The sequence below is a fragment of the Heliangelus exortis genome, chromosome 14 (genome assembly GCF_036169615.1).
Source record: "Heliangelus exortis chromosome 14, bHelExo1.hap1, whole genome shotgun sequence".
Classification (NCBI taxonomy): domain Eukaryota; kingdom Metazoa; phylum Chordata; class Aves; order Apodiformes; family Trochilidae; genus Heliangelus; species Heliangelus exortis.
This window is the reverse complement of record NC_092435.1, coordinates 16,051,112-16,068,367: the sequence shown is the minus strand read 5'-3', so window position 1 is coordinate 16,068,367 and position 17,256 is coordinate 16,051,112. Positions and strand designations below refer to the sequence as shown.

At 42.9% G+C, this 17,256-nt stretch overlaps 1 protein-coding gene across 1 annotated transcript in view; it reads left to right on the top strand.

Annotated features, from left to right (window-relative positions):
- Window positions 1–17,256, top strand: part of TRPC5 (transient receptor potential cation channel subfamily C member 5) — an 89,444-nt gene that overhangs the window by 34,240 nt on the left and 37,948 nt on the right. The window contains exon 3 of the mRNA XM_071757605.1: window positions 9,630–10,151. Coding sequence (XP_071613706.1) covers window positions 9,630–10,151 — 522 coding nt within the window. The remainder of the gene's footprint in view (window positions 1–9,629; window positions 10,152–17,256) is intronic.

The window sequence follows — 17,256 nt, the reverse complement described above, 5'->3', positions numbered from 1 at the left end:
CTGTTCTTACTGAGTTCTTGCTATTGAGCACTGTGACAGAGAGGGTAACAGGCTGGTGGGTCTGACAGTACAGGTGCTGTGTCCTTTGGTAGGACTCAAAGCATTCATTTCCAAGTTGGAATGAGAGGTTCAAAGTGACAAGGGAAGGCTGAACCTAGTTAGATACACTCAGAGCAAAAGCAGGCTCTGAAGAAGAGAAGCAGCTGAGAAAAACTGGCCACAAGTTCTCAGGATGAGAATATTTGAAAGGCACAACAAGGAAGAAAGAGTGTGTCTGAAAACAGAAAACTAGCAGTTACTGCTCCAAAGCCTAATGGCTCTGCTAGCATCCAAGCTTTTCATTATTTTTATTGATGCAGTAATAATTCACAGCTATAGTTAACATGCCTTTGACACTGGTGGCTGCCTTCAAAATGAATTCCATCTAATTAAACTAAACAACAGAGAAATCAAAGACCACTTCAGTTAATGATTGCATTTAACCAGGAGCTTCTCCCCCAACCCCTTTCCCCAAATAAGCTTAAATCTATGAAAAGGAGGCATGAGGCAAAACCTGGGTGATATCTTGTAGACCTAATGAGTAGGATCAGGGTGAGGGCTGCTCTGCCAGCTGCCAGACATCTGAGAGTGGCAAATAAGTCCCTGGCTCCTTCTCCTTGGGCCAACAGAAATTCTGTTCTTAGTTCCTAGGAGAGGTGGTGGGGCTCAGGCCAAGAATTGCATCACAGCATGCACAAACATGTCATGCTTGTAATTTAACATATAAATAGGTGGAGAAGTCAGGAATGTGCTGTTCCATGAAGTGCTTCCCCAGGAATGATCATCATTCATCTGTGGGAGGGGTCTGGGCTCTTGCCTGTGTTCAGTGAATTTTCAGGCAGGAGTGATGGGCACATGGGATCCAGCTGGGTGATCTGCCAGTAACCAAATTTTGTGAGGGGGGGATGTGAAATCCTGTTTGTGTTCCTTTTGATGTCTCTATGGTGTCTCTTAAGGTGTTAAGTCTCAAAAAAAAAAAGCATAATTTATTTCATTACCTACCCCTCCCCATGAATGGGCACAACAGCTGCATTTTCCAAGGGAAATGTCTTTGTGTGGGAAGATTGAACATAAATTAGACTCTTCTGAAACAAATCTTTGGGATCCATAAAAAAGTGTAGGAGTCCCCTAATCCTTTTCTGGGCTGCTGAAAAAAAAACCAACCCAAAGCCTGTCCTTGGGTTTGCAAAGTAGAATGGCAGCTTCCCAGCTTTGTCCCTGTGGTGGGCAGTCTGGTGGTGGCAACAGGGCAGGGAGGTGGATCCAAAAGGCACTGCCCAAGATCAAGGTGCTCCCTGCTCACCTCTGCACTGTTACAGGAAGGAAAGGCTGTAATCCAAGGTCTGTGCTCTGACATTGCCTTGGGAAAACACTTTGGGAAGCTGCCCAAGCCTGGGAGAAGCTCAGGATCACTCACATGCATCATTGGTAATTAATTCATGGGAGTGCAGAGGGCTTGTGTGCCCCACTCAGGCACTCTTCAGGCAGACAGATGATGAGATAGAGACAGCCTCTGAAGCACGAGGAGCAGATCATTAGAGAGATGTTTTGAGCTACTCAGGATTAGAAATAAAGGAAGTCACTGGCTAAGTGATAATAAAAAAAAGATGACAGCCACGCTCATTTTACTCATGTGAGACGCTGCCACCTGTCTACATTGTCACTTCTTCACTACTGCAAACTCTGGGGCCTTAACCAAGCAGACATTGAGGCTTCTGAAATGTGTTAAGAACGATGCCAAAAGCACAACTTAGTAGTCAAAAAGGGGAGAACCACAGCCTCCTGCTTTGTGAGCACCAAGATGGGTTTTGTGCAGCATCACACAGCGCTGGGCTGGCACCAGCTGCAGTCAAGCTCCTCTCTGTGATGGTGTCTGAGCATCCAATCTGATTATTTTCTTTTTTGTTTGTTTTGAAGGAATGTGATTGAATAGGAACACAACTCCACCTCTCCCAAGCAAAAAGCCCTCCCTCTTCAAGCCCTGTTAGCAATGTATTGCCTCACCTAAACTTAATGAAGCATCTCTCACCCGCATGCAGTCATAAATTACAGGAAATGGGGACATTTTGTGTACAAAGATGACATAAAAGGCTATAGATAGCATGATTATTAGCCTATATTAGCACATCTTGTCCTTGTTGCCACTAAGAATAGAAAATACAGATACCAGATAAACTGAATCAAAAAGATGGACAGCTCTTTCCTCCCAGAATAAATCCTGGAAGTCATTAGAAAAACAATAGCCATAATTTTTAAAAGATTACCTTGAAGAGAGAGCCTGAAATTTCCAGCTAACCACGAGCTTTGTTTCAACAGGATTGGGGGTAGGGGAAAGCTTATCCACAAAATGAAAAAGGATCTAAGGTTCAGTGATAGTTAAGGAATTTATAGGAACGGATTAAGCTCTTTAACAAAATCTATTTCCAAACTTAAAAGCAACACTAAAAATTGGTAGGGATTAGTCTTTATTTTTACCCAGTGAGCAGCTCCTATCACAGATTAACTCTGAAAATGGTAGTGAGGGTGGAAAAATGTCCCAACAGCATTTTAGGTTTGCAGAGGGGGAAAACCCCCAGCTTCAGGCATACATAAACTCATCTGCCTGTCCACACAGGAGGAGACAATTGTGTCACTGGTGTCAGCAACACAGGCCTGACACCTGAGCTGGTATCAGAAGGTCTCAGGGGGACAGATCCAGCAAGCAGCCAGGGATGTGCATTTTGGCAAGGCTTTGGTAGATCCATAGCATGCTGTGAGCCAGGTTCTGATGTCATTTGTGCCACTCTTGCAGCTTTCTTAATACCTGATCTGCAACAAGCCCAAATTTTTGTGTGACTGGACAAGTCTGATCAGTCAGCTTAGCCCCAGGCTGTGTTAAGCATGTGATAAAACCATGATGTGATAAACCCAAGATGACCACTTGATAGCTGGTCATATCAGAGAGGTGATGTGACAGGACATGTCAGTTGTGACTGCAGGGAGCTTCCCAACCATTCTGACAGATGAGAAGTCAGAACCAGGAGAGGGTGCAATTGCTTATGGTACAACACTGGTCTGACCTCTCCAGACACCACCAGGCACTCTCACCCCTCTTCTTGCTGCATTCAGTAGGTCTTAGCTAAAGCAAGACAGAGGGATTCAGGGCAAAGCAAACCTCTAGAGTGCACCTCATTTAAATACAGGCAGTTCAAACACAAGCTAAAACAGCATCCCCCTGTGACCTGGAGAACAAACTCCACAGTGACTGCACTCTTGCTTCATGTCATCATCAAGTGTCTCATCTTATTTCCTCCACCCACATCAGAAAGGGAGCCAGGCTGAGAGGAGAGGGTGCTCTGTCTGCAATAAGCTGCCATAGTCCATTTAAATGCATATCTGCAAAACCCTTTCCTTCTGAAGGCTTCGCTCCCAATTCTTCTTTTTTTAATCCCCAACAAAAGAAGTTATTATGTAGCAGCAGCCACAAATGGTGACATCTTTTGACAATCTTTCTGGCTGTGCTGCATTTCCTCAACACATGGCTGAGCACAACAAGCTCTGATGCAGTTCTGCCACTGTCAAACACAGCAGGCTTCAGGTTAGCTCTGAAAACTAATCCCTTGGGTCTACCTCTATTTTTAAACACAGAGAAGAAGACAAAATAAAACTTGGTGGAATCTAGAGCAGTTTTATCTATTTTGCCTTTGTTTATTGGTTGCAGAGAAAAAGGTTTGGTTATAGAGGTATCAAATCTAATTTTCCACATTATTTCAGTAGTAATGCATTATAGCATGCAATTTTTTTTCTTCAAAGATACCTATTTCAGTGCTAACACATGCCATCAGGTAACCTTGCATCAGGCTTACTAAAAGGCACTAAAAGGTACTAATTTTCACTGTTTTGCAGTATCAGTCTGAGGGGCAGAGACTTTATTTGCCTTTACAGGCATGTAAGTCCCTAAGCAGATTTTAGACCAGAAGGAGCCTTTCCTTCAGCTGGATACTCTGGGACAGCTGCATTGAAATCTCTGGGATACTTCAATAACAGCAGAGCTTGCCCAAAAGTACATCAATAACCATGTGTGCTTATACCAGAGTTACCAATTTGTTCATAACCTGTACAAAAGCCCTTAAAGCACAATTTTTTCCTTCTCAATTTCTGTTGTTCATTCTGTTTCATTAACCAGATTACATCTTTCATTCAATGAACTGCTCAGAGAATAACCAACCTCCCTATTAATATCTCTACTGTCATCACACTGATACAAGATGTCTCAAGGAATCTCTGATTAAGATCCTCAGTTACTGAAACCTGCACCACTGTATCCCTTGAAAAGAATTCTTGAATTTATAGAAGCATGGAACAATTTTTTCTAGCAAAAGCAAACAAATGCCCATTTGAGAGAGATTGTTTATGGGTTTAGGCAAGGAGCAGGATTCTATTGGTCAAGCCAGTCACAATATGGAATTTTTTTCAAGACCCTTTCACTGGTAAGGTGGCTGATGTGCAGTGTGGCAACACTGACTGTCCCTCATGCACTATTTATAGAGCTGCAGCAAAAAGTACCACAGAACTGTGACTCTGAACAAAAATCAGTCACTACAAAAGCTGCTCCTGACCACTGAGCTTCACACTAAATTGATGTAGGACAAAATCATCTTTGTAAAGTGACAGAAATTGGCTATGCCCTTTGCCACACAGAAAAAAACCCTAGAACTAGGAAATCTTTGTTCAGGCTTCCATTTCTGCAAGTGTCACATCTGAGATTTTCCAGTGAAGTTGCAGGAGTTTGTTTTGTTGAGTAAAATGTTGTTTTGGCAAATCAAAACTCTTTTCTAACATAGAGTTGTATCAAAAAGTTATACAAGCTGAAAATACTGCATGTTAATATATTAATATGGTTATGCTTGCAATTTGTTACACTGATCCAGGTGAGGTGCTGGTTTATTGAAGAGAGATAGCTTGGAAATGGGGCAATTCCACCTGTAACAGGTAAAAATATGTTATTTTCAAGAAAAAGTGGTGGCATTCTCAGTGCCAGACAGGAGGCGTATGCAGACTGCCTCTGGCCCAAGAAGGTTACAGTAAGAGTTTAGCAAAATTAAGCAAATAAAGGATTTTGTATTTAGACTTTTCTTCACTTTCTTGAGTGTCTCTTTTCAGTTCAGGACTGAAGCCCCGCAGGGTGATCTGGGGAGACTGCAGCTGTAAGAGACCTGAACATGAAAGCAGACTTAATGTCTGGTTAGGGTTCCCAGACCATAAGCAGGAGGACTGTCAGTACAGAGGAGCAGACAAATATAAGGGTGAGACAGAAACAGAAAACCACCCCCAAATAGTCATTAGAGAGAGCCAAACTCTTTCTGCAGAGCTGCACTTGACTGGCAGGTTCCTTTGCTGCAGAGCAGCTCCTTTCACCTACTTGTCCTTTTTTCTCTGCATAGAGATACTATAGAAACACCATAGCTTGCTTGGAAATCTTGCAGTGTTTAAACCTGGATATTATCTTCCATGATCCAGAAAGACAAAAGATGCATTTGTGTTGGGTTTTCAGTTTGGTTGAGAAGCATGGTTTGAATCTCCTTAACCCCCCTCTCTGCTGCACTTCAGTCCCCATTGCTGCGCAGCCTCGGAGCACTTGAGCAGGGGTTGATTTTATGCATTACTAAACCAGAGGATGAGCTCCAGGGGCTCTGATAAACCAGACTAGATGAAGTCTAATGTAAAACTCCTGGGAGACCTGCAAGAAAACCACTGGATCTTCCGTGCCAGGTTTTTATTTGCTCTATAGCCCTGCTCTCCTTCAGGTGCACTAGTTAGTAACATAAGCAGAGATTCCTGCTCTTCCTATCCAGAGCTGCTTCCCAGCAGTGCACTATTTACTGAAAAACTTGTTTTGCCATTCAGAGCAGAGCTTAGCTGCACTAAGGAGTGCTCTTTTTTGTGAGCTAATTCTCCAGTTCCTTCTTCTCTAAAAAAAATCAAGCTTTTTTCTGCCCCCTGCCTCCTTTTTAAATAGCAGAGATTTTTCATTCACTGCAGTATCGTTCGAGAAGCAGAAGCACAGTGCTGAGAAGCCTCCCTCTGTAAGGACTGAGTCTAGAGAGATGGTAACAAGCATTCAGTCACTTCTTGTTAATGGTAGCCTTAATTTCTTAAGTTAATTTCTTGCCAAGATGAAATACAAGCAAGGCACGTGCTCCTATGCAAGTGGTGACAATAAGGTTCTGAAGGACTCGGCTTAACAGCTTGTGTCAGGTGATGAGGTTAATGGAAAAGAATTTGTTATTCAGGTCACTTAATGAAAATAACTTTGGAAGAGCTTAGCAGAGCCCTTGGGGTGGAATAATTTATTCCTCTTCTGCTTCCATCACTGTAAATTAACCCAAGATCTAGAAGAAGCTGATCTAAACCAGAAACTCAACCTGTCAAAGCAATGCAGGAGGAACATCAGCAATTACAGCACGTTGTTGTCATCTCTGCTGCCCCTCCAGTGCTCAGAGTACAGCCTTCACAGCAAAGGCTTGCTGTGCACAGCCCCATCTCTAAAACAAGGCTGTTTACCAAGATGTAGGTTATCACAGCACTGTGCAAGGAGACAACAAAAATACTCAGTACAACACAGAATCTTGAGGCAACACAGGGTCCTCGGGTCAGTCAGGCAGAGCAGGGAGAAGCCACAGCAGCCACCATTTGCATGCTTCCTGCTCTGTGTTTTGCTGGTTTGTTTTGCTGCTCAGCTATAACCAGAAAAAAGCTTCAGCTCCTGTGATGTGAGGCCTTATGCTGATCCCCAGGGAGCCTCTGTCTTTGCAGCACCATTTCTCTCTTTCCTTAGCCCTTAATAAAAGCTCTGCCCAAGAAAACAGTGTCCACACAGCACCTGCCTGAGTCCTAGCAAAGTAATGCTCCATTTCTGGAGCTTGTGATATGAGCCAGAATAAGGGATACCCTCACTTTGATCCCAAACGTTGGGACAACCATTTTGACAGTCCTAGATCCAGATCCTAGATCCAGATTAGAAACCCTCTGGAGCAGACAAGATGAGCCCTGTCCCCACCTGTAACATTAATACCTTGTCTGCAAGTGTCCATTTCATATTCTGAGCAATGTGAATGCCTCATCTGTGTAAAGCTGAAAATCCTTTTCACAGCCCTGGGTACAATAACTTCCATACAGAAAAACAAGATTAAACTTGACAGCAATTGGAGTGATAGAGGGGGAAAGCTTTCTTCCTTTGAGGCAGAGGCTCTGAATACGGTAGTGACTGACTGAAAAAGGAGGGGAAGAAAGATCAATGCAGTTTCTGAAGCAGCAGGGCTTAAAAAAAAAAAAAAAAAAAGCCTCTAAGAAAGAAAAAAGAAAAACAAGCACCTTTCTCCTGACATTTAACAAACTACCTTGACAAGCTAAGCAAAGGAAAAGAAAGTCAACGATCTTACAAAGAGAGCTGTGTTTGGCTGGTTGTTAATAGATACCTTAAAACACATTCACCCAACCTTGCTAAGAGGCACTGAGCCCTCCATGACCCTCAGCAGATCCTCAGGACCATTCCCTCTGCTTCCCAAGAGCTGTATTTATAGGCTCCCTCCCAGCTGCCTCTGTAGGGCCCATCCTTGTTGGCAAACCCTGGTTCCACCTCTGTGGGTGCAGGCTGGAGAGGTTTAACTCCCTGTGTGCCACATGCAGGGTTATCAGGCTTGTATAATTCCCCAAAATCCCTCCAGCCAGCCAGCGAGCCCTGCTCCAGTAGTGACCCTCCATCTCCAGGTGGTGCCAACCTTTGGGAGAGTGTTGTGTGTTGAGCAAGCTGCAGGTGGGTCCTGTAGAGGTTTATTCATCAACTATAACCCAGGAATTGAGCTCTTTAGGTCTGTTAAGGCACTTAACTCCCAAGGAACTCAGCTCCAGTGTTTGGAAGGGCCTCACAACCACTCTCAGGTCTGTCCTGCAGAAGGATTTCTATCTAACCCATTACCTCACACTACTTTATCACTGCTTTACTTTGAGCTTTTTGCAGACTGAGTAATGTTTCCTGTCATTAGGACCCGGTGACAATAGTTTTCTCTGAAACACCCATGACATTTGCAAGGGGAAGCAGGCCCACTGTTCACCAAAACCAGCAATCACCCCTGGAGCAGCAGGATGGCAGCTGCCAGGGCAGGAGTGGTGGGCACAGAGAGTACAGTGTGCCTGAGTCATGATTAACACACAACAAAGAGAGCTGCCCGCCCTGCAGATGGAAACACACTGTGTGCTTGGGATGTAAGAGCATTTTGGTCTAATTTTGCACTCTGCATATAGTAATAAGACACAACAGGGTGTGCATTAAGCTCATCTGTTGAGAAGTGCAACAGTAGCCGAATAATGCACACCCTGGAGTGTCTTATTTGTAGTGGACGATGGCTCATTAATTTTACATTTAATTTTTTTTGAAAGCCATTAAAAAAAAAAAAAACAAAACAACAAAAAACAAACCACAAAACAAATCTATTCTGAGGGCAGTTATGTAATGTATCCTTCCACTCAAAAGTATTTTCAAATAAAAACAAGCTTTACTCAACTGCAGAGCAGCATTTGGTTTGGTTTGGTTTGGTGTGGTGTGGTTTGGTTTGGTTTGGTTTGGTTTGGTTTGGTTTGGTTTGTGTAGGGCGTACTATAAGCAGGTTCTTGAGAAGCAGGTTCTTCTGCTAATGCAGATATATTTTTGAAAATATTTTTGAAAGCCATTAAAAAAAAAACACAACAAAAAACAAACCACAAAACAAATCTATTCTGAGGGCAGTTATGTAATGTATCCTTCCACTCAAAAGTATTTTCAAATAAAAACAAGCTTTACTCAACTGCAGAGCAGAATTTGGTTTGGTTTGGTTTGGTTTGGTGTGGTGTGGTTTGGTTTGGTTTGGTTTGGTTTGGTTTGGTTTGGTTTGGTGTGGTTTGGTTTGGTTTGGTTTGGTGTGGTGTGGTGTGGTGTGGTGTGGTTTGGTGTGGTTTGGTTTGGTTTGGTTTGGTTTGGTTTGGTTTGGTTTGGTTTGGTTTGGTTTGGTTTGGTTTGGTTTGGTTTGGTTTGTGTAGGGCGTACTATAAGCAGGTTCTTGAGAAGCAGGTTCTTCTGCTAATGCAGATATACAATGCAAGTGATGATAGTTATGGAATTTATTCAGTGCTCACTCTTCTCTAGACTTTCTTTTCTTTTTCTGTACTCACATGGCCCTTCTTGTGGTCTTTTTTTTCCTACAAAAGTTTGCCTTTTGCTGTATGAACCAATACCCACTTTAGAATAAAGCATTCAGTTGGGGATGTGACTGACTTTTACACCAGACTGGGAACAGAATGGTCAGAGGCAAGTGGCTCCAGAGGCAAAGAGGGATAATTTGGGGGGGAATGGTTTTGCTAGAATAGCAGTTTGTGTGCAGGGATGGATACAGCAGGGTTTAAAGAACAGAGGGTGTGATAAAAACTCCGTTTTGTTACGCCAAAAAGTAGCGTAGGAGGGACATGTGAATTCAAAAGTAGGAAGGAGGGACATGTGAATTCAAAAGTAGGAAGGAGGGACATGTGAATTCTGCTGTTCCACATGAAATATGACCATGGTTTGTCCCTTTGTGTAGGTTCCAACGTTGATGATGGACACCCAGTTTTCAGAATTCACTCCAGACATCACCCCGATAATGCTGGCGGCTCACACCAACAACTATGAAATCATCAAACTGCTTGTCCAAAGACGGGTTACAATTCCACGCCCACACCAGATCAGGTGCAACTGTGTGGAATGTGTCTCCAGTTCAGAGGTGGACAGCCTGAGGCATTCCAGGTCAAGGCTGAACATCTACAAAGCCTTAGCCAGCCCTTCCTTGATTGCCTTATCAAGTGAGGACCCCATCTTGACGGCGTTCCGGCTGGGCTGGGAGCTGAAGGAGCTCAGCAAAGTGGAAAATGAGTTCAAGGCAGAGTATGAAGAGCTCTCACAGCAGTGCAAACGTTTTGCTAAGGACCTTCTGGACCAAGCACGGAGTTCCCGGGAACTGGAGATCATTCTCAATCACAGAGATGATCAAAGTGAAGAACTGGATCCCCAGAAATGTCATGATTTGGCAAAGCTAAAGGTAGCAATAAAGTATCACCAGAAAGAGGTAAGAGACATCTAAATGGGAAGGTGTGTGAAAGCTTTGTGTGTGGGGTAAAATGATTCATTTCTGTTGTCTCTGTGGTTTTGTTCAGGGCTGGAATGAGTGGAGAAGCACGTGCAGATGGGTTGGTCACCAAGCAGGAGGTTCTGTGCCCTTTGGTGGCAATGTCAATCTGATGATATTTGAGGGCAACAGGACTGGGATTTGCTGCTCTGGGTTGTGGCTTCTACAGCACCAACACTTCCAGTTTCAAAGATGCTTGAATCCCATTGCACTGTAGCTCATTCCCCTGCACAAAACAGAGCTCAGAGATCTCCAGGCTTGTTAGCTCTGAAAGCTTTTCCCAGCAGCTGCTTTAGCACAGCAATCAAAGCTAGAAGGTGTTGCTTGGCTCAGGAAGGTCTTGACTGCAGGAAAGAATATAATACACAATTTACTTTCTCCAGCCATCAAACACCCATTCAACACTTAACTCATCAGGGTCTGAGAAACAGCAGCAGCAAAAGAAAGCAGGAGGGGTCAATAGCACTCTCCCTGTCCCAGGGCTCCACATTATCACAGTCTGGTTAGATGAAAATGCTCATGTGATGCTAGGAAAGTGGATCATGTCATGTGAATATTTCTTCACACCTGAGGCACCTCAGGTCATTTCTTGCTCCTCGATTCATCCATGCTTTAGGAAAACAGAAGCAGTTTGCAGAATATCACAGTCCTGCCCATAGTATCCAAAAGGAAGGACTCACTTCAGGTAAAGGGCACAGAGCCTTTGAGAAGCCTTGCAAATCCAGAGATTTATAAGTTGATTCAATAAAGGCCATGAACCCAAGGAGAATGCTGACAACAGTTTCATTAGTTGGCTCTGGATTTTCTTTCTCTTTCCAAACCTGGACAGAATTTAGTACATTACATATGCTGTTGGCCAATCATGTTCTGGGTTATCTGAAGGAGGAATTTAGCTTGCTTGAGGAATTGAATTGCAATGTCTCTTATATTTTTCTGTGTCCAGAGGGTGACAGGAGTGGTGGAGAAGCCACATTACTCTCTTCCCTGTCTGCACCATATTTGATGCTTTGTTTTTTCCACTGACCCAGATGAGGACAACCTAAAAGGACACATTCCACCTCCCTTAGTGGCTGCTGACAGTGTCATCTGACATAAAAGAGTCCAGAACTGAAAGGTGCAGATTTTCCTTTCTGCCCCTTGGTCTGTTCCACCTCTGGGGTATCAGCCCCATGATGCAATAAGCTGGAGCCTCAAACTTCTGGGATCAAGCACGTGGCCCCTTACTGCTCTTGCTGGGCTACTCCACTGCCTTCATGCCAGGTTGTGGTTTTTATATGGCAGAGTTAGGTAACACCCAAAGTGAACTTTAGGGACATGAACAAGCAGTGAAGAATTAGCCTGGAGAAGAGTACATCAGGTCAAATATTCTTGACTCTAAGAAACTCTCCTTCTGTGGTTATTTTACTGGTCTGATCACCACAGGCTCTGCACCCACATCCACCCCTCAGGATGCTGCTGGCACTGCTGAGTACAGTGGCTGGGCAGAGCTCAGATGGTGCCATCCAGCATCAACCTATGGCTGCCCTTAGCTTGAATTCACATCCAGAAACTGCAAAGCTGAAGGAGTTAATTTGAAATGTAGTGCTAGCAGTCCTGAAGCTCTTCTATTTTAAAGTAACAATTTTTTAATCTTTGCTTGCTTGCCAGTTTTTCTCTCTTTTTTTTTTTTTTTTTTTTTTTTTTTTTGAGGCATATTTGACTGAATTCCAAGCATATGGACCAGTTCCATGTTTTGTGACATACTCATGACAGTTCCAGCATATAAATGATAGCAAATATCCTCCCTGCTGCCAGCTAAAGTCAGTGCTGTTTCCAGGTAGAATATGGGTGGGCAGGGATGGAATGAATGAGCTTGGGGAAACAGCTCTACTGAACCCCCTCATCCTTCCTGGTTCTGCACAGATACCTGATGCCTCCTGAAGGACAGTGTTTATGTGCAACAAAATGTTGCAGGGATTTTCTTATCCAGGTAATTAGGCCAAAACATGACACCAAGCAAGATTCAGATGTCACTGCCAGCTTCTGAAAACAACAAAAAAATGAGTAGGAATGTTTGTCAGGGAGACACTGAGAAATGGCTTTTAATCATTAATGAACAACATCAAGACTTGAGAAAATTTTTGTGGGGACAGGAAGAAAAATAGGAATACATTTGGTTTCATGAAAGTTTTGCAGAGAGAAAGAGAAGGCTTTTTAAAAGTAGATCATCTTGTTCTGCAGAAGCTTTTTATGTCTTAACATTAAATGGATTGGATGGAGAAGCTTTTTACATCTTAATGTTGACAAAGTTACAAGTCAAATCTCTAGTAGCCTAAGATGAAAATCCAAAGTGGATCTTAGTTATTTTCTGGGGCTGTAAATTGTTACCTCAGTTATTAGTTCTTTATATTCAGCATAAAGAATCATAGAATCATAGAATTTTCAGGGCTGGAAGGGACCTTTATTTAGTTCCAACCCCCCTGCCATGTTCAGGGTCACCTCCCACCAGCTCAGGTTGCTCAGAGCCCCATCCAGCCTGGACTTCAGAACTCCCAGGGATGGGGCTTCCACCACCTCCTGGGCAGCCTGTGCCAGGGTCTCACCACCCTCATGGGCAACAACTTCTTCCTAACAACCAGTCTAAATCTCCCTCCTCCACTTTGAATCCATTCCCCCACTCCTAGAATGTGTAAGCCAAAATTTTAGACTAAACTGCTAGATAAACTTCCTGCATTTATGTTTTCTTTTGTAATGAAATAAACCTCAAATTTTTCCCCCAAATGTAAAAAGATTCCATTCAAGTTAACCCTGCAGGTAAATTCAAGATTCTTTCTAGAGATGTTAAGATGGAATTGGAACAGAGAGCATTGCTTTAGGGTGTCAGGGTGGCCCTGCTTGTGGGGAGTAGATCTCAAAGTTACTTTTTCTTTGTACCAGCATAAGTGATGTAGAAATTCAAGAATCCTCTTCACCAGACACATAATTGGGTGTTTTTTTTCTCCAAGACATTGCAGATGAACCCACCATCCCTTTTTCTTACCCTTCCTCATTGTACTCCCATAATGAGGAGCAGGTTCTGGTTTGTTCCAGCTACAGAGAAGTAACAGCCTCAGATTTCTAGTGCAGGTCAATGATCTTCAGCATGGAACAAACAGGACTGGAAGGAATCCTGATGGGAAAAGCTAGACAGCTGTGGGCAGTTCTTGCTCCAAAAGCTTGTTAAAGCTGGTTAGGCTGCTAAATACACAAGTAGTACAGAGAATAATCTGTTGGATTAAATCCTAAATCCTGTTGGAGATTAGACACTCATCTTCCTGAGACATTCTGAAATTCCACTGCTGAATGAGCTGCATTGGCACCTGTCTGCTGGAGAAAAATCTGATCTTGCATGTCCTGTTTTAGCAAACAATTGGCAACTATCCCTGCCACAGACACCAACCCCTGTTCTCTGCACTGAGTCCAGTAAATGTACTCATGGTATACACAGCTTCATCTTTTGAGCTGGCCTGAGAGCCTCAGCCTTCACCCTTTCAACTGGAGGAGGGCTGGATGAGCAAGGGGAAACACCTCAGTCCTACCTCCAGAGGAATCCCAGCCTCATCACAAAGGCTTCCACCTCACCCTGTGTCCCCAGGTAAATCCCCTCCCAGTGTATTTCTGCCTCAGGAGGTTTTGTCTTTAGAAGGGTAGAAAAATCTCCCATTCTTTTTTTTTTTTTTTTTTAGCTTGTTTTGGTTTTTTGTTCCAACAAAAAAGCCTGGGGGGCACAAGTTTTGATTTCTCCCAAACATTACACATGTAAAGCATATTACAAACTGACAAATGTCTTGCTCATGAGGGAGAAAACCTTTTTCCTTTGGAGGAAGGCCAAGACTATGGAAAAGAAATTTCTTGCTTTTCAAGTTTGTTTTTAATAAGCCCATATATCCTAGAAGGTAAATTACTGTTTATGCAGAAGGAAAAAAAATTCAATTATACAGAAAAGATTCAAATGTGCCCTGAGGTAGCTTTGTACTATATTTTACAGTAGCAAATGTTAAAACCATACTGTGCAATGTTCACAAACTCCCTCTCCATCTCATCTGAAGTGTAGAACAGTTGTGTCCTCAGTTTACAAAAGGGCCCTGGTGATTTCTTCAGTAGATGGGAAGGATTTAACAGTTGTGATTGCAGTTTGCATGGCAGTCACAAAAAAATACTGGGAAAAAATGAGGGCAGCTCCAGTACACTGCAAAATATGGTGAGTTTGACCCAGCACAGACTTACCAGCTTTCTCCAAGTACACTTTCAGAGGAATTATTTTTGTAGGATCACAAGAATTCATGGTCTAAGGGTCAAGCAGGCTTTTCAGAAATGCTCTGCAGTACATGGCATTTGTCTCCATATTATTACTTTTCAAGTTCTGTTCTTCATGACTAATTCTGGAAGGAGAAAGGTGCTGAAAACTTTCTACAAAAAGACAGAGCTCAGCTGTTGAGGATCAATCTTCCCCTGTGCTCTTCTGGCACCAAGTTAGCTCTGAATTTGTTAATTTGCTTGCATGTCTATGAAAAGATTGGGAAAAGTATTCTGTTAGGATCTTGTAAAGCACAGTTGGGTGCACAGTGCATCATCACTGTAGCAGAGGTGAGTGCAGCTGCAACTTTTGTGTCCTGTAAGGTTTTTTTGGCATTGCCAAACTCCTGTAAAGCAGCCGTGGTGAATCAGGTCTGAAAGGGCAGATTCTTCCTTGTGTACAACATTCTGCTAAGCCACAGAATAGCAAATACTCATTCAGCCTCCACCTGCTTCCCTGCTCTCCATCACAGGCCACTCACATCTTCAGAATGAAGGGAAGCATCCCAGGGATGGGTTTTCTGCATTTTCCTGGAACTGGTGGTGGGAGGTGGCTGTGGAGGTTTAGACTGTAAGTCTGTAAGAAGCACACAGAGTGCAAGCAACTCAGAAAATAATGTAATTTATCTGTGACTTTATTGCTTAACACTTCCACTGAATTAGATCAAGTGAATGCATGAAATTCCCTCTCAGAAGCCTTAACCTTAGTTTCTTATCACTGTATTCTGAATTAATTATGGGAAAGAGGTAGAACTGTTTGCTTTTCTAATTTAAAAGCAGTGCTCTGTGCTGTTTTCTCTTTATCGTGAAGCTTCAGAAGTTTTAGTTCTTTTTTTTTCTGAGACATTTACATAGTAAATCCTCCTGAGTTACAGTACTGGAGAGGATAAACAATCATTCCTCCCATGCCAGATATTTTTTAGCTGCATCTTGACCCTCATCAACTGTGTGGCTGCAGTTAGAAGGACAGGGAGTGGGCATAAACCTGGCAAATTTCTAAGGGCACTTCAGTTAGTGTATAAAGAGGGCTTTAAAAAATATCAGAGATGTATGAAAAATGAAGAGTGAGGTTTGTGAAAATCAGAGTTAATTTACTGCACCTTGTTTACCTGTTTTGAAAGCTGTTCAGGTACCTTGGTGGGTAGCCACAGATCCTTCTTTGCTTGCCCACAGTCTTAAGGTGTTCTCCTGTGGTTTTGTCTGTTTTCTTGCCACACTACCTGGAGCTGTAATGGTACAGGGCTGAATATTTTTATTGTGCTGTTTAAAGGCACCATAAAAAGTCAGCTTTTGGTGAGCCTGCACAGCTCAGAAGATTAATAAACAGGCTTTTACTCTCAAGTTTCTAGAGTATAATCATACCATGTCATGAAAAAATAGAAGTAGAAGGTTTTTTTCTTTCTATTGACTTGGAACATCTGTATCCTGGATGGTATTAGATGGTGAGGATTATGTGGTTACCCTATTTCTGTGCTCCACCACAAACCTGAATTTAAATTCAGGGAATTTCTAAAGCACCCAGGGCCCAAATATCACCTTTTGTTTCCCAGCAGCATTCATTCACTCAGTACTGGATGCAGCAGAGTTACCAGGGGATGTGTGAGCAGTGGCTGGTGCTTTCCTCTCAGACTGCAGCCCAGCAGGCAGATGACCACGTTATAAATCCTTCCCTGCAAGTGGCACTCAGCAAGACCTTGGGGTGACAGCTGGGGACACTTGTCTGCACTTGCACCCTTAAAAGAATCCTTCCTGCTGCTGGTTATGGGGCAGATCTTGGAGCCCCTGCTCTGTGAGTCTGTGCAGTTGCCAGATGTGTTTCTTCAGTTTTGGGCATGAGCATGGAAATTTAACCCCTAAAGTTACCAGGATATTACAAAAATTAGAATAAGTGGTCTTTAAGTGTGAGTTATCTCCAAACTTGGAAAAACAAGAAGAAAGAGACAGAGAACTGATGCTTCATCAGTTTGACAAAGTGGACTGGAATGTTTATTTGTGGAAACAGGATTATTTGGTATATTATTCACGTAGCATCAAAATGTTTCAACTTGATGAAGGTTAGCCACATATTGCTGCTGTCACAGAAGGAACTGCAGAAGACTTATCTTTTGACAGCAAAATAATCACTGACTAATCTGGCCATGCACAAATTTGAAATAACAACCTAAGACCAGTGTGTCAGTCAAGGACAAGGACTCTGGGTTAGTGTCATGTGCAGCAGGCAGTAAATGCCTGGATCATTCTTCAAGGCATTTTCAGTGCCTCATGAGTCCAACTTAAATGATCTCAGGGACAAAGACAGGAAATATGTTGAAATCTGATGGGATTGCTGCTTATGTAAGGATATTCAAGAATGATTTATTGAGTTTGTCAGGTCCCTTAACTTCATGTATGCCATCAGTCTTCTTTCCAGCAAGAGAAGAGGCTTGGGAAGCCAGAGTGGGAGTACAGGACATGACTGATGGCTTTCTGTAGACAACAGAAACTGGAAAGAAGTGATCCCCTTTATACTGGATAAGCCAAGTGTTCAGTATTACCACACCTGGTGGTCTAGAGTGCCTTTCAGAGTCAGCTTCACACCAGCAGAGAAGAGTAGATCCTGTTATTCCATGCTTCACTTTGAGTCTTACCCTGAAATAACAATCTCTGTGGAAAAAACAGTGCTGTGGATTATCCCTGTTGGATACAGAAGTGGTCATTGTTTTATTCATCTGATTTCTGTGAATTTCAGCTT